We start from the raw sequence: 25,654 nt of genomic DNA, 5'->3' as shown, positions 1-25,654 counted from the left end.
TTGTATTTCTGTTTTTTTTAACCATCCCAGGGATCTCATAGCTACGATACTGAAGTGTATAAGGATCAGGCCACTGATAGGACACTCATTGAAAGATTAGGTTTTCAACCTTGCCATTTATTCCTGAATAAAAAAAAAGTTTGGAGCCAAGGGACAAAGGCAGTTATGGGAGCCATCAAATCTCCCACACCTCTGGCCCTTTCCCTCCAAACAATAAAGGAGTGGCTATGTTAAACTCTAGGAGTAAAAGACACAGAAAGCCCTGCAGAGTTTTAAAGACTAAAATATTTATTATGGTGGAAATTTCACAGACAGGAGAATCAGTTCATCTTAGGCGACTAGTTAAAATATCTAATGAGAGGAGTACATGATAAAAGAAAGGAAGAGTGATGAGGGGTGATTGCAGCTCAAGTTTTTTGTTAAAAAAGCCATTAAGGTGAAAAGCAATGTTAGATGTAAGCTAATCTTGTACAACTTTAATATGGTACTTTTATAGGATGGAGCTATTTCATAGCAAGGCAGGATTTGCCAAGTTCAAAAATTATTACAAGCTATAAATTTTCATGAGGTGCTTGAAAGTCCTCTTACTGACTCCAAGTCCCATCCCACAAGATGTTGGGAGAGGAGAAAAAAAAAAGCAAAACAGAAATAGGGCTACAGATTTTGTTCTGCAAAATTTGCTACCATCTAGTGGTAATATGGAGTTTTTCAGACCAGACATTATAACCCTATTGTCAAAAAAAGTTGTTTCTTTGTTCAATTTATGTAGCTACCCATTTGATACACTATGCAAGTCCATATGGCATACAGTATATGAATAACAAAAGCAAAAAATAAAATATAACACAGTGCAGTGAAGCATATTGCACCATAAAGGTAAAGGTAAAGGTAAAGGTTCCCCCGCACATGCGTGCTAGTCGTTTCCAACTCTAGGGGCCGGTGCTCATCTCCGTTTCAAAGCCGAAGAGCCAGCGCTTGTCCGAGGACATCTCCGTGGTCATGTGGCCGGCATGACTAGACGCCAAAGGCGCACAGAACGCTGTTACCTTCCCACAGGAGTGGTCCCTATTTTTCTACTTGCATTTTTACGTGCTTTCAAACTGCTAGGTTGGCAGAAGCTGGGACGAGTAACAGGCGCTCACTCTGTTACGCGGCACTCGAGATTCGACCTGCCAAACTGCCGACCTTCCGATCGACAAGCTCAGCATCCTAACCCACTGAGCCACCGCGTCCCTTCATATTGCACCATAGGCAGTTTGAATAATGAGACAACTATTCAGGATTAATTCACAAAATCATTTGACCCAATGTCTGGAGAAAACAAGGTTTTTAGAGCCTTTCAAAAGATAAGCAGGATCAGGGCCATCTGGAACTTGGAAGTAATTGTAGATATAACTGGAGACAGGCAATCCTACAAACAAGCAAGTCTTCTATGATCTTGAAAGGATTTAAAGAGATTAAACAGCACTTGGATTTGTATCTGGAAATCTACTGGCAACTAGAGGAGCTCACATGATAGATATGTGCCAAGGCTATCTCAACCACAGCTGCTATCTGTTTTTCAAGCAGGAGACAAGACAGGGGTGTCAAACTGCCTGCCCACAGGCCAGATGTGTCACATGGAAGCCATGCCCACTCCATTGCCGGCAATGGCAAAACTGTCCCAATACATCATGCGACGTCACATGACATCATGAGTTTGACATGTCTGGTCTAAGAGGACTCACAAATGATATGTATCAAGTCTATCCAGGTCAGTATAATGTCATCCAGAACCAAAAATGGAAAATCTCCATATCTTCAAAATCCATAGCTACTCAAGTCTTTCTACCATTAAGTCTGTTCTTTTACATCCAAATCCACCACACAACATCCAAATTTGAAGAAAAACTTTGATCATCAGCTGATATTAGCTGGATATCATCAGCATATTGATATTACCTGACACCCTGACAGCAGATGACATCGTCCAGAGTTTCAGGTAGATGTTGCACAAAAGTGGGGACAGAACTGAGAAGCAGCAATCTGAGTAAACCTAAGACTGAATCAGTACCAATTGGAGGAAGGAAAACCACTACAAGACCATGCTTCCTCTCTCCAAGCTTCTTGGCTAAGTCAGAAGAATTCCTTGATTGAATGTATTCAAGGCCACTAAAAGGCTTAATAGATATCTCAAACCACATAGCCAACCCTCTTTCCATGTACGTCTATGTCACAGACAAGTGCAAAGGGGTAGGCTTCAAAACACACTGGTGCAACCGACATATTGATTTATTTGAACATATACATCCCCATCTACCATGGCACTGATAGAATGGTCAAATGTTAAGAGAAACATATAGCTATGGTAATTTGATTAAAACTTATAGGCATATAAAATACACACAATGACATTTCATAAGGGGTCAAAAAGCCAAGATGCTAAGATGCAAAGCACTTTTTAACTATGCACAACCTAATAAAATATATAATTTGGAAACACAAGCTAAAACAATTCAATATAAGTGATATGAAAGAATAAGGAAAATAAACATTTATTTGTTGGGCATCAAAATAATATTAACAAGGTGTCAACTATTTTTGTAGCTGTTCTGTTCCAGCCTACGACTGACCCTGTTTGAATGTCAGGGACAACCCCTTTTTATAGTCAACAGGCTGGAAAAAACCCAACCAAATATTTATTTACAAAGAGTTCAAACAAAAGTTAAATGAAAAGTTCAAGAGTTAAACCAAAAGTTCAAACAAGAATAACAGACCAGGACTCTAGCAGAAGATCTTCAAATGGTTGCCTTCAGCAACCAGCACCTTCCACACCTCCCCTTTTATCAGCAGTCCCAAGGCATGGCTTCTCATTGCCTTCTCCCGAGTTGCCTCATTGCCTTCCTCTGTTCTGCTCTGCTAGATTGCCTCCTGCTCCTAGCGTCCCTGAACAGAGCCAGCTGTGGATCGTCTTCTTCCAATCCCTCGTGCTCACACGGCTGAGTCTGATGAAGAACAAGACAGGAGGGGCCAGGCCGAGAGTCCTGCAGTGCATCAGAACCTTCCTCTGACACCAAAGGCTCTCCAAACCCTCCTCCTCCTCCTCAGAATCATCCGACTCAGCTGCCGGAACCACAGGCTGATGCTGAATCACAACAGTAGCCTGGGATCCCACTCTTAAAACTATGAAAGTGATAACAGGTCATGTAGTGATGTAATTATGTTACCAGAAATAGTGGAGCTAGGATTTTTTTTCTCCCTTTATAATCTTGCGGACTTTCATGAATTCCATAAACATATTTTTTTTTAATTCCATTTATATCCCGCCCTTCTCCGAAGGCTCAGGGCGGCTTACAAGCTTAGCAGTAGCCTTCATTCTATGTATATGCCTGCTTATTAGGGCTTTCACACACACCCCAACGGCATTATTACAAAGTCAGCTTAATTGCCCCTAACAATCTGGGTCCTCATTTTACCTACCTCGGAAGGATGGAAGGCTGAGTCAACCTTGAGCCTGGTGGGATGCAAACCTGCACTAATTGCAGGCAGCTGGTGTTACTTAAGGAGACATTAGCCCACTGCTCCACCAAGGCTCTATATGTGCAGGCCTACCACTGTTTAAGCAAGCTCCAGCAGAGTTATCAGTATGAAAGCATTCTCGAAGGTTACCAGATCTGGGCTGCAAAAATCCAGGGACCATGACAGGAGAGGAGAAAGTTAAAGTTTTCTGAATATAAACATATATTCTGAATATATGTTTATTTTGTGGTTGTTTGATTCTTCCAATCCAGATCTCAGAGTTCTGCTCTTTAATAAATTCTGAACACATTTCAAATATAAAAAAGAAAAGAACTGAAGAACTTAACATTTGGTTAGAAAGAATTAGATGGATCAAACCTCTCCTCCTGTATGCTATTGCTAAATTTATATGCATCTAATCAATTCAGTTTGAAAAATATGCTTATCTAGACAAAGTACAATCTTTATTTAAAGTCATGTGCGATAAAATCCATCATCTAACTTCTTCTAAGTCCACCCTTGAATAATAATTGCCTCTGAATCTCAATACTGAAAGCGATTAGGGAGCTTTGCAAAAATTATACCTTGCTTTCCTAAATCTGAAGCTTGCCATGCCTGCTTATATGTTTTCAACCTAAATCCTTTCCTCTCTACAGAAAAAAAGATAAAGCCAACCACTGGGGCCTGCTTATTTAATGAGGATTTATGTCATATCAGGGGTAAGTGACATTTCCTACGTTTCAGGGAAGCACCTGTATTAATTGCATTTCCTGCTCTTGTATTGCTTTGTTCAGAAGAAAAGAAAATCATCTCAGGTGAGTTAACCTTGCTTTCGGAGGGCACCTGCAGTTATCTCAGCGCTTATTGTAAATCAAAACATGTTGAGCCTTTAAAGCAGCCAAATAAAGAGGTGCTGACAAGGGGCTATGCCAATAGGATTAGGAGCCTTTCTCACCACTTGTATTATCGGGATGCGAGGCTGAGTCATATTAAATTACAGGGGAAAGAGGTATTCCCAGATATTCTACAGACGAAGGATTCATTTGCTTGTTCGGTAAGATGAGGACTAGGAGGAGAATGTAGTGTTTTGTGAATTCCCTTAAAAAGAGAGAGAGAGACAGAGACAGAAAGACAAGCACCTTCCTTTTAGCCTAAGGCTTCTATAATTGACCAAGATTTTCCAGAGAGATTTGATCCATCCAAACCCTGTTAGAACTCCAGCCGCTGACTGAGATCACAGCTGAGGTGAATAAGAATTAGTCTACTCACTCCTATGCAGCAAACACAAATTCCCATCTATTAGGATAAATGGCATGTCATTCAGTTTAAGCACAGGCAAACAGAGACTGTCAGATTTGGGAAATGACAACTGTTATTTATTTATTGAGAATATTTATAGTTTTCCTTATTCTTTTTCCCTTTCAGCCACTATGACCCTAGCAGAACCGTCATTATTGCAAAATATTATGACCCAAAGAAAATTGAAGCCAATAGACACTTAATAGGAAAATCATAGTTGATTTACGAGGCAAAACATCATTAAAATGAAACCAAACATAGTAAAAGCATTCCTTTGTTTTACAGGGATCCAAAATACCTTGAAATGCCCATACTCCCTTCAATTAATACCATTTATAAATGTTGAATTAATTTAATCCATTAATAATATTTTTGTAAGACCCCTCACCAGGTTTTAGCTCAAGTGCTGCTATGGCACAAATTTTGATATGGAAAAAATTGAGCACTGCCAATTATAATAAAAGATTCAGAATAAAGAAGTGGAAGACATTCTGGAGGTCTTCTAGTCGAACCCTCTGCTCACGGGTTATACCATTCCAGACATATGGATGTCCAACCTCTTCTTAAAAAGAAGAAAATGGAGCAGCAAATTTTTTTAAATTTTAATTGAGTTTAATTGATTAAAGTGATTAATTGTTGTCACTGTCTGGAAATTTCTCCTTAGTTCTAGGTTGCTTCTCTCCTTGATCAGCTTCTGTCCATTAGTTCTTGTCCCACCTTTAGATGCTTTGGAGAATAGGTTGACCCCCTCTTCTCTGTGGCAGCCCACCAAATATTGGAAGACTAGCATCATATCATCTTTAGTCCTTCTCTTTGTTAGATGAAGACCAAAGAAAGTGGGCATCAGATTGCAAATTCTTAAACAATCTTTATTAGCTGACTTCCAGAAGTGTGCTGAAAAGTTTACAATCCCCAGTCAGCAAGGAAATTACATGATAAGGAAGCACTACCCTAAAACATGATGGAATCCAAACTTGGCCACTTTTCTATTTTAGATGACCGTTTGAACATTCCTATAGGTTCCCAAGTGCATTTTCCTCTTGCTGCTTTGCTACGTATAGAAGACAAGATGTGAGTTACTGAACAAACTGATTTTGTAGCAAATATCCATTGCAAATTTTGGAAGCAATTCAGTAAAGTATTGAAATATGTAAGAGAACAAGGAAAATGGATATCGTCTAAATAGCAAATGGTGGACCTTTTGGTAATCATTTTATAATTTAATAAATATATAAATGACTTTGCAAGTCTTTTTTTAAAGTCAACATGTAAAGGATGACATTATACGAAGAGACTGCATTTTGTATTTTGGAGAGATGCCGAAAGAAATTAAACTACTTACTTACGCTCCCCTGAGCAGTTACCTGTTTGAACAGCTGGTGCAGGGGTACAAATCAGCTTCAGACCAGAGCCAAAGCTGGAGAATATGCACTTTGAGTTATATTTTCTTTCTTCTTTTTTCTTCCAGCCTTCTGTCTGAAGCATGCACATGACCAACCTGTTTTCTCTTGCTGGTAATAATTTCTCTAAATTAAAGGTCGCTGCAGTATTTCAAACCTGCCAAGGGTCTGTTGTTGTACAGGCCACTGCTATAAGGAATCTGGCTTTCAAATGTTAGTATTTAGTGCCAAATTATACCTGATGTAAAGATCTGAAAGTCATTTGTCAATCTGCAGGCCTTCTTTTGTTGGAATTGCTCATGAGAAGAACAGGTTTAGCCTTAAGTCTTAAGAGAAAATGATAGTTTATTTCGTTTTTCCAACAAGAAATACAGAGCAAAAATTCAAAATGCCAGTGGGTAAAATATAGGAAGAGGAAGGAACTAACCACTCCTAGGCTTGCTTGTGCTATTTACTCCTTGCCCAGGACCTTCAACAAACCCGATTTTGCATTCTATAGCTACCCTATCCACACTGCAAAAATCTCGTGATCAATAGATAGCAACAAAGAATTGGAGTCTTTTCTGTCTTTTAGCTCCCGTATTCAGTGAATGTCCAGATATTTTGCAGTCCAAGGCTGAGGCCTAAATTGGTGCTATGTAGAGGTGTTGAAAGGAAAGCAAGAACAAGGTTGGTAGGCAATAGATATTGTTCTAGAATCTAGATGTTGCTCCTACAATTTCTTTTCTCTCACCAGATCCTGAGTTAGCTATCATTTCAGGAGCAGCAGTATGCTCTATGAACTCTGAAAGGTCTAGCATGATATTCAGTCCTAACAGCTTTATTTTTCTCAATCCATTCCTTTCCTGTGAAGTTATCTATGTTACAAACAAACATTAGATGGCAGCAAAGAGACACCAAACACCAAACATTGAAATTTGCTGCTATCTAGTGTTTGCTGCCCAGACAGGAATACTTAAGACTGAACATTTTTGATTGGTGAGCATTGCATGTACACATTCCTATATTCTAAACAAAAGGGAGACCAAAGTTATATAATCATTATTTAACAAATAATTTGTTATTTGTATAGCAGACAGTGTGGGTTTTGTTAATATTAGAGTGGCAATAATATTTTAATGATTACGAATCTTTCATGTCACACCAGCACAGTGAATTACATACACATATTTTTTTGCTATAACAGTCACAGCAAATCTACTTGATCAATGAAGTAATTTGTTTGTTCAAAAGTTGCTTTGTTATCAATGGGTTTATGTACCAGTAAATATGGGGGAAAAATTACAGTCTAAAAAGTTGAATTAAACAACTAATAAATGGAATTAACAAGTTATTAACCCTAAAAATAACACATGTGCTTCAGTCACAATTCTCTTTAGAGAAAGTGAAAATAGAATATTAACTGTGCCTATAAATCCATTGAAAATAGATGCTGTATGACTTCTGATAAGTCTATTAAATTTGATTAGTAAATTAAGCCACCTTCTAGACTATACAATATACTGAACCCTAAACTGATCAACTAAGAGAAAAATAAAACTAATTATAGGATATTGGTTTACTTTTATCATCGATTGATTAATCTGCCTGTATTCTCAAAATGTCATTTCATTATCTTTGGCTACATCTAGTTTGTTATCATTCTTGTGAAGTTACTGGAGTTAGTTTTCTGAAAGATTCAGTAAAGCAAGCAGTGGGAAAACCTAGTCTGGACTGTACTATCTTTTGCTTATCAATAATTTCTTGTTAACCCCTTAACTATTTTGGTTAAACACAGCTGTTGGAGAAGGCTGCACATTGTCTCCTTTTCAGCATTAGAATACCAATGTGTGATTTCTTTAGTTTTGCTGTAAGATGTGTGAACTTGAACATCTTAGCATTGTATGAATTCAGCTGTCAGAGTGTAGCAATTAGAATGGTGAACTAAAATGGATAGAAGGATAAATAAACAAACTAATTGAAAGATTGTCCCTAGGACAAAACAGATTTAAGTTGATTACTGTAAATAAAGTAAGAAAACAAAGATTTAAAATATAGACTAGTCTCCAAAGAGCAACTTAGTCTTAAGCTAGGACTTACATGTTTGCTTTAAAATCTGAGTTAAAAGTTGCAGCACAAACTACTTCTGAAATTATTCTCTATTTCAAAAGCAATTTGTCAAATGGCTTAGAGAAGGAGCTGTGTTATATCCATGCTCTGAGAATGCTGTGAATTCAATGAGTACTTTACAAATATTTCAGCAGAATTGATCAAAATATTTTTCTAAACTAAGAAAATGTGTGCACTATTTGCAACTTTGATTACTTTAATCGCTTAAAAGGATATCTTGCAAAATGACATTTTTGTCACTTGGATTTAATATTTTTACTATGGAATTGTACTTTTTTTTCAAATGATAAAGAAATCAGATTTTTTAAAATTTTGGTGTTTTGCATACTGAATTATGAATATGTTACATTATTTAATGTACTTAGTAAGTGCATGTAGGCCAAATAATGATCATAAGTGTATAATCTGTAATAAATTAAAATTTATCTCCTTCCTTCTTTGGCTGCCATATTACATTATTCTTGCTCTTTGAAATAATTTCAAAGTTTCTCATTTTCTCCTTCATTTTGTTCAGAAATCAATCAATGATAGAAGTAAACCAATATCCTACAATTTGTTTTATTTTTCTCTTTTTTGACCAGTTTAGGGTTCAGTATATTGTATAGTCTAGAAGGTGGCTTAATTTACTAATCAAATTTAATATACTTATCAGAAGTCATACAGCATCTATTTTCAATGGACTTATAGGCACAGTTAATATTCTATTTCCACTTTCTCTAAGGAGAATTGTGACTGAAGCACATGTGTTATTTTTAGGGTTAATAACTTGTTAATTCCATTTATTAGTTGTTTAATTCAACTTTTTAGACTGTAATTTTTCCCCATGTTTACTGATATGTTGGATTACAGCTTCCACAGTCATTCCCAATAACATTAAAAAGCTGCTAAAATGTTGAGAGTAGAATTCAATATATTTATAAGAGATCAGGTTGAGGAACACTGATCTACATACAGTATTCCTCAATAAACATAATGTAAAATCAACAGATATAGTCATCCTTTATCCTTTCAGTGTGATAGAATCATCTGCCCTGTGTTCAACTCTCACCTGGTCTGTTGCTATCAACATGAGCCTCCTGTCTTTTTTTCCAAGATGAACTTTGGGCAGAAAGTATTTCTTACCAAACAGATTTTCTTACTTCATAGAAAATGAGTTAGTATTCTCTGATAGCTGGGCTAAGCTTATATCCAAGACAACTAAATTCTGAACATTTTTCTCTTTATTGGAACTTTCTGCTACTAATTTTCTCTAACACTCTGCATCTGCTCAGGAGTACTTTCCCTGACAAGGGTTCTTGCTGAGTTTAAATTCCTCACAAACACTTTAACATGTTTTCAAACACTCACCTGTTTTCATTAGTTCAATTAATTTTGATTTTGTGCCTCACTTATCACAGGCAATAAATTTTAATCATCAACGGTGCAATTCAATTTCTACTGGTGTCAGATGGGAGTGTGGCCATGTGCCCTGCTTTGCAGAAGATTATCTTCTTTGTTGACATTTCCTCTTTGAACAGTGTCCAACCTAATTCCTGATTAAAAACCAAAAAGCCTTCAGTATCATTTTATAGGCAGCAGACTATCATCTTTCCTATTATTCTGAGATGAAATATTTTTTTGTTCAAATTTGCATAATTATTTCTTAAAGTGCACCATTGCCTGTAAAGTGACCTTTTACTTTATTGGGTGAAGCATAAATGCTGAAAGGTCTTTTTTACAACTATATGTATTTGTAGTTCTGTGGATTTGATCAGTCCTATTATTGACTTCTGGAGTGTATGAATCAAACTTGACTTCTGGTTGACTTCATAGTCTCCATGTAATTTTCTTGGCAGCGTTAAAAAGGGGATTATTTTTGTTTTCTTTTTTTTACTTCCCAATCTAGTCTGTAGCCCAGGTATCCCTGGGTGGTTTCTCAACAAGTACTGTTTTTTGACTTTCTAATGGCTATATCGAAAGCTTCTTTTGAAGAATATTATTTGAAATCAATAGTGAGAATCTTGAATCTGTCTCTATTGCCATCTAAATAAAATTGTACATTTGCTATTGCTTCCTTCACATTGCTATTGCTGTTGCTTTTGCTTCCTTCACTGCCACATTTCCCCCTGGTGTAGTGGGGGGAAGAGGGGAGGAACCAATATCCCGCTTAATGCTACTACCCAGATAAATAGCTTGTCGATCAGAAGGTCGGCAGTTTGGCGGGTCGAATCCCGAGTGCCGCGTAACAGAGTAAGTGCCTGTTACTCGTCCTAGCTTCTGCCAACCTAGCAGTTCGAAAGCACGTAAAAATGCAAGTAGAAAAATAGGGACCACTACGGTGGGAAGGTAACAGCGTTCCGTGCGCCTTTGGCGTCTAGTCATGCCAGCCACATGACCACAGACACGTCCTCGGACAAACGCTGGCTCTTCGGCTTTGAAACGGAGATGAGCACCGGCCCCTAGAGTTGGAAATGACTAGCACGCAAGTGCGGGGGAACCTTTACCTTTACCTTTAGTGTTGCAAAATTAGATTTGGGATTGGGGTTTTTTCCCTCTGGTCTTTCCACTTATCTCCTCCTTATTTCTCCCTGCTGACAGTATTTTGTAAAGCAACGGAGAGTCCAATGGGAGGTTTAATAGATAATTTATAACTAAGTTATCAGTACAAGATAGATTGGGTGCTTTTCTTGGGAAGAAGACAGACCACTAAACATTTTATGATTGCTGCAACATCCAAAGGAGGTTGAGGGATCGGAAACAGTTGTAAATGGCTAATAAGCAAAGGGTAAGCAAACATATACAAATATTAAGAAAATAAAGGTGCGGGGGAAAGAAATCCCATTGCTAAATGAAATTATACACATCCACAACTTTTAGTATCATTAAGGCTTTTTTAAAATTTATTTTTAATTGAATGCTAATACAAGAATTCAGTATTGATTACAGAAGAAAGCTACAAAAAAACAGCTAGCATGCACTGACCCACTCTATCACAGCAATGAAAGACAGAGCGTAGAACAAACATCTTTATGCTGTGACAACTGCATACCTGAAAAGATGGATGGTTATTTGGAGATATTAAGACACTTTCTTTTTTGAGAGTTATAAATGGTGAAAAATGTAATATGCAATGTAAAGAGGAAACTAGCTAGCTATATTGTCTGTGGAAATGACTGGAAAATACACTAAGCAAGTGCACAGTAGTGCCCTGGGACTGTTAATAATTTGTTGACCTTGTAGGATACATACAAGGATTCATTTAATATATGATTATAAACCTTAAATCTGTTTTAATGTCAGGTTTCACCAAGTACAATAATTGAGCAGAGAAAGTTTTTTGTGTATTTCTAAAGTACATTAAAAAACATTTTGACATTTTATGAACACTTGGAACATAAATATTTGTGCATTCATATATTAAGGTATGAGTATAAAAATAATTATTTTAATAGAAATAACATCACATTGATGAAATGACTTTCTGCTCATTCTGCTTTCTAGTTGTAAGTTGTTGAAAGGCAGATTAAAGAGTCTTAATTCCAGTATTTTTTATTTTAAAACTGAGTTTGACACAGAACATATATAAATACATCATACTTGGCCTGCAAACCCAAAACATTGGTTTAGTGATACAAACAATTATGGATTATACACTACATATTAATGTAACTTTGCCAGCCTTGGCACAAATTAATGAGCAAGCATGGCATCTCTTCCCAGAATTCTAAGTGCCACATACAGTAGGTTGAGACATTCTGAGTTGTTTATAACCAATTTTTAGAAGGCAACTAGCCTGGAGAAAATTATTCTATGTTTTAGCATTATTTACGAACCTAGCCACTGAGCTTTATTTGTGGTTAAAACAAATCAAGATTTAATGTGATATGAACACATTGTTTCTGTTCCCTGAAATTACTTCTAGAGCTTTGAAAGCATATAGATTGGTTCTGAGTATTACTTTGGTATGCTTATATCCTGAATTTCTTTAAATTATCTGATTTGTTGTAGAAATCAATTATACAAATCACATAAGTATTTTTAAATGAAATACTAATTTTCATCTCAAAAGGACAAAGCAAAACAATGAATAAAAATGTAGGAATTGCCTCAGCGAGTAATTTTGGAAGTTCTGAAAGGCAGTGAATGGTTATTATTGAATATATTTTCTTGCTTTTAATTACCATCAAGGAGGTGTCCTTTTGAGATGACAACATATCTTTACGGCTACTATATACCTTTGCCAATGAGGAGAGGCAATAGAAATGCCATTGGTCTCCTTAGCAACAAAATATTTACTTCAATACCCAAAGATTTTTGCATGCAAAATTGTTTTCTTTTGTTCTCCAAAGCAACAAACTCCCACATTGTACCAAAGACTTTAAAATAGTAACCTAATGTGAAATTCATAATAAATTAGTTAATTCATTGAAAATTGAAAAAGGAGAGGTTGTTTGAAAAATTGAAAGACTTGTTTAGGTCCCAGCTAGCATTGTTAATATTTTTTTATAGTTTCATATCATTTTTAGTTTTTCATTTAGTTTTCATGTAAATGATATGATCATTTGATGCATTTTATTCCAGTAATGCACTCCTTTCAATAACCTCTATTCTTTCATCACTGTTAACACATTTTATATCTGCCTCTTTCAATACAATACATCACTTTTTTGTCTGTAACTACAGTTCTTTTATCTTCAGCAATAAAAAACAAATTAGACAATTTGTTTTCAATTTTATTTGAAAACTTACTCTAAAAGGCATAATCTTTCAATAAAATATTAATACTGAACAATTTCCTTCAAGTGGGCAACAGTAATAGTGAAGGAGCTAAAATCAAATAATATAGCAAACTGTCTAGATTACTATTCCACTGTTAGATATATTTTTTCTTACCCATCATGTGAAATTTTTGAAAAATTTCATGAACAGAGCAAGGAGAAAAATAATTCAGAAATTGTTCTGAAGCCTCTTAACTGTAAAACAAGAGTAATATTTCTGTTCTAGTGGATGAGTTCTTTTTTTAAATCTGTTTCCATAGTCTCATTTAAAAAGCCAAGGATTGTTTAAAAGGACCTACTTAAGAATGGATGTTAGGAGTGATGGAAATGACATGCTGGTGAGGAATAAGGAATATTTTGATTTATCAAGAATACTATATCTTGATCTTTGGAGTAGTTGATTCTTTGTCACAAAACATATCCTCAAAAGCCATGGGCTTTTTCAGGATGGAGTCAAAATTCAAAATAGTAGTAGCCACTGGTAAGCCCTGTGATGAAGCAGAAGGGGTTCAATTAAACAATCTTGACTATTTTTAACTTCCTGAGAACGCTTTTGTCAAAACCTACACTACTATTTTGCACATTAGCTTGAAAATGCATCCTCTTGATTTCAGTGAAGTTTGCTTTCACACAAACATGCATCAAGATTTGCTGAAACTATACACAAAGTCATTTTTTTTGTTGTCAAAGAGTTTTCTTATATCATTTTAAAACCGAAATCCATATTAAAAGTCCTTTTACCCCTTATAATGAGCAACAGAAAGACCATGAACATACCAAAAAAGTCTATATGCATTAGAATTACAGAAATCCTGGTCTAAATGCCCAGGCCTCTGAGCAATCCAGAAGATGTTGATGATCCAGAAATTGATCATAATGATCCTTTGAAAGTTCAACCCAGCTTGTCTCTGATGTACTCAATAAATCTTCACAAAGAATAAATCGCGGGCTAGCATATGATATGAACCCATCCATTGTATCCTGGTGTTAACACAACCTTTCATAAGATGAAGCAAACAACAACAGATTTTCCCATCTTGTGAGATCTAGATGTGCCGTTAGACTCCAACTTTAGTTTTCTTCTTTAGAAGATTGATGGACAGGGCAGAGCAGAACATTCACCTACGACTCTCACATCTCCCAAGCTCATAACAGAAGTTTTCATCCTAAAAGGCTTAAACACAAAACAAGATATGACTCATCCAAGAATCATTCTGTGATTTATTGAAGTCCTGAAAGAAAAATAGCAAGCCGAATGCTTTTAATAAACTAAAGAAGGAATAAAGTTGAAATCAGATATCTGATTTAACATATGTTCTAGTCCTGCCTTAGGCATGAACACCAGCCTGGTTACTTTAAGCCAGGCACTTTCTTTGAGCTCAACTCATCTCACAGGGTGGTGGTTGTGGAGAAAATAGGAGGCAGAAGGAATATATTAGGTATGTTCACCACTTACAATTATTCATACAAATAATAAAGATGGGATTAAACAAATCTTTAAAATAAATAGCCATACCTTTAGCAAAATGTAACTACAAAGGATGTATGTGCACCCATCAAAACTTCAAAATTTGTTGTATCTTTTTTGGGCCGAACTGATGTAATCAGTTGTTAAGAGAATAGTCATTAAACAAGAATTGCCTGTATTGGAGGGTGTCAAAATGGGTCAAGCACTTTCCAATGCACACAGGGTCATGACTTCTAGTTGTAGCAATTAGATAGAGTATATTCTTATTATTAGTTCTGACCTATTTTACCATCAAAGCTTTAATATAAATATTGCTAGCTATTTGCGCTGTATTAAAAAAGCTGTTCCACAATTGGTATTTATGATTCCACAAATTCCAGGAATGCTGCTGGTTCCTATTAAGTGTTTTGAGAGGTCATATTTTGAATTGTAGGATATGCTGCAAAATGAACTTGAAACGTTTTGCATGCAAAATAAACCCTTTGCCAATGACTCCCTCCTACCTTCAGAGAGTGAATACCTCGTTTTAAATGTTTTCTTGAGCAAACATCTGCTAATCCTTTGAATTTTCTTCAGCCTGTAAAATCACTTATTTCAGTGTGGTGTTCTTCTGTTTTATTCCATTTAGTATTTTTATGGAATTTAGTTGTGAATTTAATTTTACTATCTTGTGTAGCTGGTAGAAAAGTAATTAAAAATAATAATGTATGAGTGCTTAAAGGCAATAAATCCCAAAACATTTCATTACTCCATTCACATTTTTGTGTATACATATGCTTTCCTCCCCTGAATTTTATCCTTACACAATCTCTACAAGGAAAGTGAGTAAGGAAATCACTTTGGGCTGAGCAAAATTCTAAAGCTGAAGCCTAAAAAACTGTATACTAGCTCCCTTTTTTAAAGGTAGTTGACTGCTAAAGGGATAGGAGACAGTATGAGACAAGTTGCAATAGCAATAGCACTTAAGACTTATATACCACTTTACACACTCTCTAGGCAGTTTATAACGTCAGCATATTGTCCCAATTATTTGGGTCTTCATTTTACCAGTCTTGGAACAATGGAAGGCTGAGTCAACCTTGATCAAACTCCAGGCTGTGGGCAGTTTGTCTGCAATACTGCATTCTAACCACTGCACCACCAGGAGTCTGACATTCAGGGTTGAATAGATATTAAACAGGACTGGGCTATCCCCAGAGAAGTTATCCTATCCAAAATTCTATAAGCTACTTATTGTCCTCAGGTGTAGTGACATTTTTGAAGTAATACACAAGTATCACTCCATGTAGCTTCTGTATGTACACTAGGAATGGTCCCATTATGTTCTTCAGCCTCAGCTGATAACTATCCTGGTTAACCATAACCATGTTGTATGCTTATTCCCAAGTTAAATGACTATCCATGGTACTAGCTCTTCCAGATTCTTTTTAGAGGTATTAAATTTAAATGCCATGATAAAAATTGGCAATGGCTCAGCAAAACTCCATTTTGAAGGAAGACCCAAACTAGACTCTGATCAATCATCCTGGAAAAGAGAACAGTATCTGGGGCCAGGCTCACATTCTAAACAGCAAACTGTGAGAGTTTCCACATAATGGAAATGAGTCTTGCTTTGATTTTAGAAACCAACTTGAAAGTCAAGCTTTTTGTAAAGTAGCCTAAGTGGTACAGAATCATTACTTACTTGAAAAACTGATTTAGGGGCAGAAGCAGCTTACAATTTCTGCAACTTTATTCTTTTGTTTTCATAAAGGATTGTTTTGGTTATATAGAAATGTAAATATTAGCAAACCTATCAAGAATGAAAACTGGCATTACATCTTTAATTGCACACTTCCATGTGCAATTGATGTTAGTTTGTACAGATATGACTGAAGGCATAGTTTGTTTTGTAGTCTTTAAGTTGTCAGAATCTTCAGGAACAGAGAATAGTAATTCTAGGATCAGTAATAAGAGACAGATATTGTTCACCTGCTGTGTATTGTTTTTAAGGAAATCATGAGACACTAAACAGCTGGGGAAGGGGGGGAGGAACTATAAGTGTTTGCAATCATATTTACCGTACTAAATTCTCTTTTCTAGATATATTGACAAATAATAGCTCTGAGATCCAGATTAACCAAAGAAAGTGTGATAGACTGAAAGAATTCTGACTGCAAGTCTTATGAAAGATATTTGGACTAAAGGGATCTTTACCGTGATATCTTCACATAACTGGCAATATTGTAAATCTCAAGCCAATTAATCAGGTTGAAAGATAAATTTTACAGAGAGCAAGCAACAGGCATATAACACTCAAAAGACCCAAGGTGTCGTACCATAAGTGTTATTTAAGACTGGGTTTTTGATAAGCAGGTGACACTGAATTACTGTCTTATAGAAGCTGAGGACTCAGACTGTGAAACTCTGGAGAGTAGTCACTCTTAATTCTTATAGCTATGGTGCAAAACAGTGTAGAATGATTTTTACTGCAACATGTACATCAAATACTTCAATTTTAGAGGGGATATACATTACAGTGCTTTCTTTATAAACTGGAAGTTTGTCCAGGCCTGCATTTCAACTGTATCCCATGTTTTCGGCTCTCACATTCTTTTAACATTTCCTAAATCTATATATAAAATTCCAAGTAGGACCATAGTAAAGAATAAGAACTTAATATTTGGCATTATTTTTATTAAATTTGCATGTCACCCATTTAATTCTATAAAGTGACTCTAGTAGCTTACTTTACATTATCTCCTATATAAATTTCTAACAAGAAATTAATCTTTTTTCAGGAATTGAATATTTGCTTTTCAGAAGTTTCAATGCTTCTATTTTGTTTGATCACTTACTCCAGAGCTTATCAATATAAGCTGATTTATTTGCAGTTTGCAGATTATGGATTTGTACTTATACCAAGTACAAGTAAAGCAATTCACAACAGTTTGTAATATTTTGTATTATTCATAGTTTGAATCTTGTGGCATTTGCCCTTAACTGCAAAATTAAGATCAGAAAGACTGGTTCACGAACAGAGCTTATTGGGCATATCACTTTCCCTCCATTCAATTGATATTTGTCCGACATATAATTTTAGTTTTCTTCATATATTTTTAAATTACCAGCTCTCATTCTGTTACAACTGGTATTTTTCATATGGATGTTTATAATTTGTGATATTCTAAAATTGCTTAGCGTATGTTACCAAAGCTAATAATTTTAATAGTTATTTAAAATTATAAATAAAAAACTGTAATAATACATACAAATAGAGATTAAATATGGCCTAAAATGTAAGTCTTTAGTGATTCTACAATTCTTCATATTGAATCTTCTTTGTATGTTGCAGAAGCCTATTTTGAATACATTTGAGGGGGAAAAATGAATATAAGCCATATATCACAAAGAAAAGTTATTCATGTCTAAAGTAGAACTCCCTTTGAAACAAGTTATATATGTATTTGAACATGTTTCCACTGAAATGGAATATCCTTTTAAATGGAAGTATTTTAAGATTTCATAGACTTAATTCAAGGACACAAACAAGGACTCTTTGTTAAGTCATACATGTTCCTAGCTCAGCTACAGATCAAGTGTATTTTATATATTTTTGACATAGTGATTTTTCTAGTTTTTAAACTGGGACAAGTGAACAATGAATCCGTAGACTGCTGGGTATGATTATAAGCTGTAAAGGTTGTTTAAAGTTACCTACTTTGGTTCTGATACCAGAAGTATCCTTCCTTCCATTCATGGAGGATATACCAATCCACTCTTCCTATTTATCTTTTAGTGTTTCTTCACCTTGACAACTTTAAGAAGTGTAGACTTCAACTCCCAACACTGTTCTATATGATTATTGTCTTGATGAAACTGTAATGGACCATCTTAGCATTTAAATCTATTTTGTTTTGATGTTTATAACTTTACTTTTTAATTTGTAATATGAGATTGCATGTAGGGAAGAGTATCAAAAAGTTTTAAGAATTTATAGGTTCTCAAAACTGGGATGGTGGCAACTTTTGCTATATATTTATAAAACGAGTCATGAGTTTAAGTAATAAATCCATGGCTAACCTATTAAAGTGATCATTTGTTTTCTTTCCCAGCAGCGTAAAAGTATAAAGCAACTTAAAAATTTAGTTCTAGAAAACAATTTATTCACAATAGTGTCAAAATATTTTTTCTTCTGAAATATTTAGCTGAACACGGTCAAAGAAAGTACCTTTGGTTAAAGAAAGTATCTTTAGTTATTAATACTAGGTTATTCATGCCTCTTTGCTTGATGTAGTCCCACACCATTATGACTACATGATAAAATAAGAATTTTTGTCTCATCTCAATCATAAAAACTAGCAATTTCATATATTCAACTAGCAATTTCATATATTCATTCAGCATCAACATTGTCTTTACAGGAGTTCATCTCCACTAAAGAAAAGGCTTTGTTTTGCAGCTAAGAAATGGTTATAAATCAAAATATTAATTCCAAATCAATTATACTGCACTACAAGGATAAAGTAAACATCAAAAATACAATTACTTTCAGCAGTATAGGTATAGCTAAAGCATGATATGGGATTAAGAAGCATCCACTTCAACCTTGCCTTCTGTAGATTGCTGCTGAAGTAATAGTTTGTTCTGAAAATGTATTATATGCCATATGTTCTTTTCAGTTCATGAAATTTGAACATTTTAAAAATTTTCTTTATTTAACTATTAATAGATAACATTAAGAAATCAATATTGTAAGAAAACCATGCTTAAAATAGCCACCTGCATTATCTTTGAACCTGCCAGTTATTCAAAAGCAAATGATAACAATACTAAAATATATAACATAGCATCAACTTTTTATTTATAGAAAACAAAAACAAAAAATAGTATAGCATCAGGCAGCTGTCAATCCATCTTCTAGAGTACCAGGCAATTTACACAAATTGAAACGTTAGAAGCTATGTAGTTTCCATCTTGTAGCAATGCTTTTCCAGTTCCGCTCTGAAAAAGTAAGAAATTTAGAGTATTAAATTATGAAAAATAGCTACTTGATTTTTTAATTATAAAAAATGACCTGAAATCAGGTTAGGTTTATACATTGGCTTAAATCAATTAAATATTTCTCAGTCCTATGACAGTTACTCAGTTTAATAAATGTAAAATATCTGCTTGTTTTCTGAGTAGATATAAAGTTGAATGAAAACTTTAACTTCAATATAATATCCAGGTTGGGGGCAACATGCTGCAAGGAAACAATAGCAGGAGAAAACTACATCTCCATCTCTTTGGAACTTATATAATTGGTTAATGAGAAGCAAGGTGCTGAACTAGAACTAGACAGACTCTATCCTACTTCTTATGAACTGATAGTCATAGCCGAATTGATTTCATATGAAAACAAAATTCCACAGTTGTATTCATCCAAACTAAAGCACTATTTAAATTGTGTGTGTGTGTGTGTGTGTATGTATGTATGTGTATCTATCATCTATCTATCTATCTATCTATCTATCTATCTATCTATCTATCTATCTATCTATCTATCTTTCTCTTACTTTATATATATCTTACTATCTTAAGCTGGCAAATTATTTTTTTATTAATCGTAGCTTACTATATCATCAGAGCCAAATGAAGTGTCTTAAACAGAAGCAAACTACATTTTATGAAGTTAGCATTCATTAGCCACAATATTAAAATTATACTTTAGGAAATGTATTTTATCTACAACAGAAATTTCTTAATAGTGAAAAGGAGTAGTAATATTTATTTTATAACACAACACGAATGGTTAAAGATTATATCTTTAAAACAAAACCAATGTTTTATCAATAATATATAATTTTATTATCATGTGCTATAATAAAGCAGAAGCTAAATGTATTTTTAATTCTTGCTTTAGGGGTAACGTGTACATGTTTTCGTTACAGATATAAACTGAATGTTTTCAATTTACCTTAACTGGTTAGAGAAATCATCTTCCACATTATCATCATCCCAATTATCTTCCCACACATGTGCATCTTCATCTTCATCTAACCCAGCCCAGTCTAAATCAAAGCAATGAACAATGTTTTAATACATAATTTATAGTTTAGACAACTTTGGATATATCTCAATAATTTATAAATCAAAATATTTCATTCTTTTTTCAATTTCCAAGAGGTTCTACAAATGCATCACTGACTGATTGTCTAAAAGATCTGGCCAATAATTTACGGCCACAGATATTCCCAATTTGTAAACTGTAATAAATGAAAAAGTTGAGTGAGAACTGAACAACCCATTTAACAAAATGGGGCAAAGAAATAAAATAAAGCCATAAAAGAATAACAAACCAGATAATGCCTGAATAAAGATCACTTGTGAATGCCTAATTTAAAATTAGCAGTGGTACATATTAGGAGAAACTAAGGGTCTAGAGTTTGGGCAGATGGCAAGGAACAATGAGAGGTCAGTTACTCAGTAGGTATTGTTCCAATATCAGCTGGAATATAATAGATGGGAATTTAATGCCTGATGCGAATAAGATGCATATCAGACCTTATCATCTCTGCAAAACAAGTGGGACTCAGACTCTTAAAAATAGCATGCTTTTTCTTCTAGCTGGGTTTCATACCATCAACATAAATATATAAATATGAGATTCACATTCATAATGACAAAGACTGATAAGTGTAGCGCACATCAGATTTGGTAGTAACTCACTACTGGTTACTAAAATCGAAATAGTCTATTCAAATGTTTCTTATCTTTACTATTCTAACGTAGCACAAAGAGGGTAGTCTTTTTCCTAACAATAGCGTTATTTGAAGCAAAACAATATATAGTTCTTCAATCAATTCACAAGATTTACAGAGAAATTATAATTTTATCCAAAAGTGGTTTTGAAAAAACAGAACCTAAGAGTAGTTTAAGACACAAAAGTCAGATGTACTCATACATAATTTGTTTTTTAGATTAAGAAGAAAGTCTCAGACTATACAGACATTCTCTTTGCAGTGTTACTCTTCTGTTAACTTTACCACAGCTAAGATTCTTAGTGCTGGTTAACCAGATTTTGTATTTAAGAAAATTTATCAAAAACCAGAACTAGAGATTAATTTCAAATTGTATTAGATGTATGTGTTTTAAAGAAAACATTACTTAATCTTAACTGAAATTAAGGGCTTGGTTCAAAAAAACATTTTTTTTCATATTTAAATGAAATGCCTATGTACCAGGATTGGACAGCTTCAGAAAAGAGATATTCAAAAGAAAATTTCCTCTACTCTTTAAGTAAAGCAATCAGGAACATTGTAAAAGATCCTAAAGAGACCCAATACTGATTATCAGTATCAGTTACTGTCATTTTGATAAATTCATAAAATCCATTACATTACACTTTGATTCAAGCACTAAAACTTTGTTTTAATGTCATGTCTAAATAAAAAAACAGTTATAATTATATATTATAATTTAATAATGGATCCCAAATGTACATCCCAGAAAGTGATTTTTAGCAGCAGCAACAACTAGCCAGTATAAAAGTTTAATTTACATCAAAGAAGCTGACCAGAGTTAATAATACTGTCCAGTATAGTATTTAATAACCTTCTTCTGTCATTTTAAAAATCTCAATTTAATAAAAAAAATCTTAAAGATAATTTGATTATATTTTAATAAACTGAAGAGGTTTTGGTTCTTTAAAGTTAGCACTTGGTCAAGTCTAACAGGTGTGTATTTGATTAAGTTCTACAATTCTAGCTTTAGCTTAACTGGACTACTGAAAATATTCTTGGAAATTTATAACATGCTAATGAATACAATGACCACAAAATGCTTTATTCACTTTTTGTTGGAAAACAGAAATATAGCATACAACTGTAGCTGAAATATTTGTCTCGGGGTGTATCACCTATTTAACTTGAATTTGAATGCAGTTTATTAACTCATATCTGCAGAAAAAATGTATTTTACTGAAAATCTTCTATTTATAAAAAAGATGCCTTCAAGACATACATTCTTGTGGTACACCACATAACACACTAATTTTATAGATGAAAAAAACCAACAAGTATTTTCCAAGACGGTAGAATTTTTCTAACAACTTTTTAGTACAATAATGCACAGTGAGGATGGCTTTCTCAAAACATAAGACCAGGGGCATAATTAGTATGTTTAACATAATTTGCAGCATTTTGAATATTTGTCTAGAAATATTGTCATCTCAGATTTTTAATTACTATTAAATCTGCTTCACAACAAATTGGACTAAATTGGTTTAAAATGAATAGAATATTCATCTTTTCAAAAATAAGATAGTAGGACTCTTATTTAAGCAGCACATACAAAACATGCTTTTCCAAAAGGCAATTGGCCTTCCTTGTTCTTTTTTTTGAACATTTTGCTTCTCATCCAAGAAGCTTCTTCAGTCCTGAAGAAGCAAAACATTTTGAAAGAAAAAAAAAACAAGGAAGTCCAATTGCCTTTTGGAAAAGCATCTTTGGGATAACCATGATCTTGATGATTAAGAATCTCTACAGATATTCATGCACAGTGTACAATGATACACAGTGTTTGTGCGTGCGTGAGGGAGGCAGGGGAGATGGGGGGAAAGATATCCAGTTATATAATTTCCCTAGTACCAGATTAAATAGAAAAATCATAAAATACCATTGAGATTTGAAACAACAGCTTCAGCAGCATTTTTTATGTTCTGAATTTAATATACCAAGTAGTCTGAAATTAATTATAAACATAGTTGCTTAGCTATCTATTATTCTAAAATGAAATTGTTTACATTTGTGTAGTATTTAAAAAAATTAAAGTAAGATTTTGAAAATAAGTTCCTTATGTTAAGGAAGTACTATTGTAGCATAATAGAATACCACTAAAAGCAGAGCAAATCAATTTCAGATTGCTGAATACAAAATTGAATAACAAATTAATTCCTAAAATATGAGAAACTTTATTAAAAACATTTTAGAATGTGTTTTGATTATATATTAACAGAATATTTCACTGCAAGAAAACTAAATCATAGCTTCCATAAATACACTGCTAATTGATTTAATTTGCATTAAAATTATTGCATCTGAAGCTTACCACTTCTAATAAATTGAAGGCCTTCTTACTATGTCTTTAAATAGATAACAAACCTCTTTATACATAAAACAATAAATGTCTTACATCCAATGAACACAATCAAATCCATAATATATAAGGTGCACAAAATAGAGAAATTTTAAATTAAAACATGGGAAGTGAATTTTAATCCAAAAACACCCCTGTAATTAATAAATTCATAGCATTAGGGTAAGAAATGTCTACACTGTAAAATCAGATCAATTTATGCTTACTTAAATGATACAAAAAAATCTAATTTAAATATGTGCATTTGCTTAGAGAAACTAAGGCCTCTTTTGCCAAGACAGTTATTCTTTAGCCATTAATTAGAAGACAATCTTGTGTCACGATTATGCTACATTAATTTACAGCAAATATGTGTGAATCCTAAATTCATATTCATTAACCGTTACTATTCAGCTCAAAGTTTTGATACAAGTGTTACAACCCACCCTTTCCCACTGCTCCTTACATTTCATCATTTACGTCAATCAGGACATCATTTGGTGTGGAGCATAAGGCTTGCTCAAAACAACTGCACTCTATCCAATAAATAGTACGAGACTTCTTCCCTAACCCAGTTTCTGCAAATGAACACACATCTTCTTTTTTTAGCAACCTAAAGAAAGCCAAACATACACATGTATTTCGAAAAATCAATTTTCCAGGTGCAGGGAACTACCATTCTCAGAATCCCCAGCCACGTCGTCCAGGACTAAAATTCTCACCATTTAAAGAACTTAAAAGTTACGAGGACCGACCGCCTCCATGTCAGAAAGAACGCGGCCTTCTTTCCCCCCACAGAAGGCCTGACTTCCTTTTCCGACAAAGAGAAAGCCGGGACATCGTCTACAACGCCCGAAGACGTTGGCCTCTTAAAAGATATCGCGTGGAAGAAGGGGAGGGGGAGGCTCTTCACGGGGAAAGAGGCAGGACGCGTAGAATGGAGGCCTGCTTTGGATAAAGGGTCCCGCGATCTGGAACTATGCATACCGTCCAGATGTGCCGGCTGGGGATGATAGGAACTATAGTTTCATCTCTGGAAGGCAAGTAGTTTGGATTGGGAGTCTTTCAGGCCTCTCCGCATCCCGAGGCGCAAACCAACGAGACGCAGACCCAGACGAGCCGCTGCGAGAAACCCGCGTTGGTTCTCCCTCCCCGCCTCCCCATTTTCTAATCTACCTTCGGCAGGAAACTCCTCGAACTCGTCGTCTTCTTCCAAAAGCCCCAGATCTACGGGCTGCTTCTTTTCCGACATCATCGACCTCGGCCTGCTCCTGCCGCTCTAGAATACTCCCAGAAGTCCCACTCTACTGCTCCCCGCTGAGAATGATGGGATACGCACGCGTGCAATGGAAAGCGCATGCGTCTTCAACGTGAATTGGGCGCATGCTGCTCGTCACTCTTTCCTCCCTCCCCCTCCCCCAAAGGCTTGAAAACTTTGTCAATCTTCTTGGAAAACAGAAAAAGGGAAGAAAAGAACTAGGAAGAAAACGATAGATCACTAAATAAATATATGATCTACATTTCTTGATTTGCAACAGTGATTCTTTTCCCTTTCTCTTTTTATTTGTTTCAATTCTGTTTAGAATTACTCAGAAGCTTTATTTCGGGGTTACTGAAGGTTCTTTTTAGTAACACTTTAACTACCATTATTCATATCTGGACTTTTTAACTACTAGTTTATAAGGTGATTCCCCAAATATAGGAATGAATATTCTACATATATTTATATAATTTGGGAATGCACATATATACATATGTGTTATGTTCTTATTGGTTGAGTTTTTATTCTCTAATTCTTTAATTCTCTTAAATTCATTCTGTTTTAATTATTAGCTGCTCAGAGATGGGTGGCCGTACATACGTATGTACGTACGTATGTATTTTAAATATACAAATTAAAATAAGGCCCTCCATTTTTAATATTTTCAAAAAGTAGTATAGAAGGATTTCTGAAAGATAAAACTTATCAGGAGTAAGATGAAAGTTCCCAGTTTAAATATTTTAATCACTTATCTATTTTGCTCTTT

At 34.6% G+C, this 25,654-nt stretch overlaps 1 protein-coding gene across 1 annotated transcript; it reads right to left on the bottom strand.

The window, feature by feature from the left end:
* Positions 1–19,352: 19,352 nt before the first annotated feature.
* On the bottom strand, positions 19,353–24,988 carry SEM1 (SEM1 26S proteasome subunit). The gene is made up of 3 exons (XM_081343495.1): positions 24,804–24,988; positions 20,470–20,563; positions 19,353–19,514 (listed from the first exon to the last, which is right to left on the bottom strand). Exons 1-3 carry the CDS (start codon positions 24,880–24,882, stop codon positions 19,472–19,474), a joined length of 216 nt encoding a protein of 71 aa, XP_081199621.1. The 5' UTR covers positions 24,883–24,988; the 3' UTR covers positions 19,353–19,471.
* Positions 24,989–25,654: the final 666 nt, after the last annotated feature.

The sequence above is a fragment of the Vipera berus genome (genome assembly GCF_964194415.1).
Source record: "Vipera berus genome assembly, chromosome: Z".
NCBI lineage: Eukaryota > Metazoa > Chordata > Lepidosauria > Squamata > Viperidae > Vipera > Vipera berus.
Note: the sequence above shows the minus strand (reverse complement) of the source record. Positions and strands in the feature narration are given on the sequence as shown.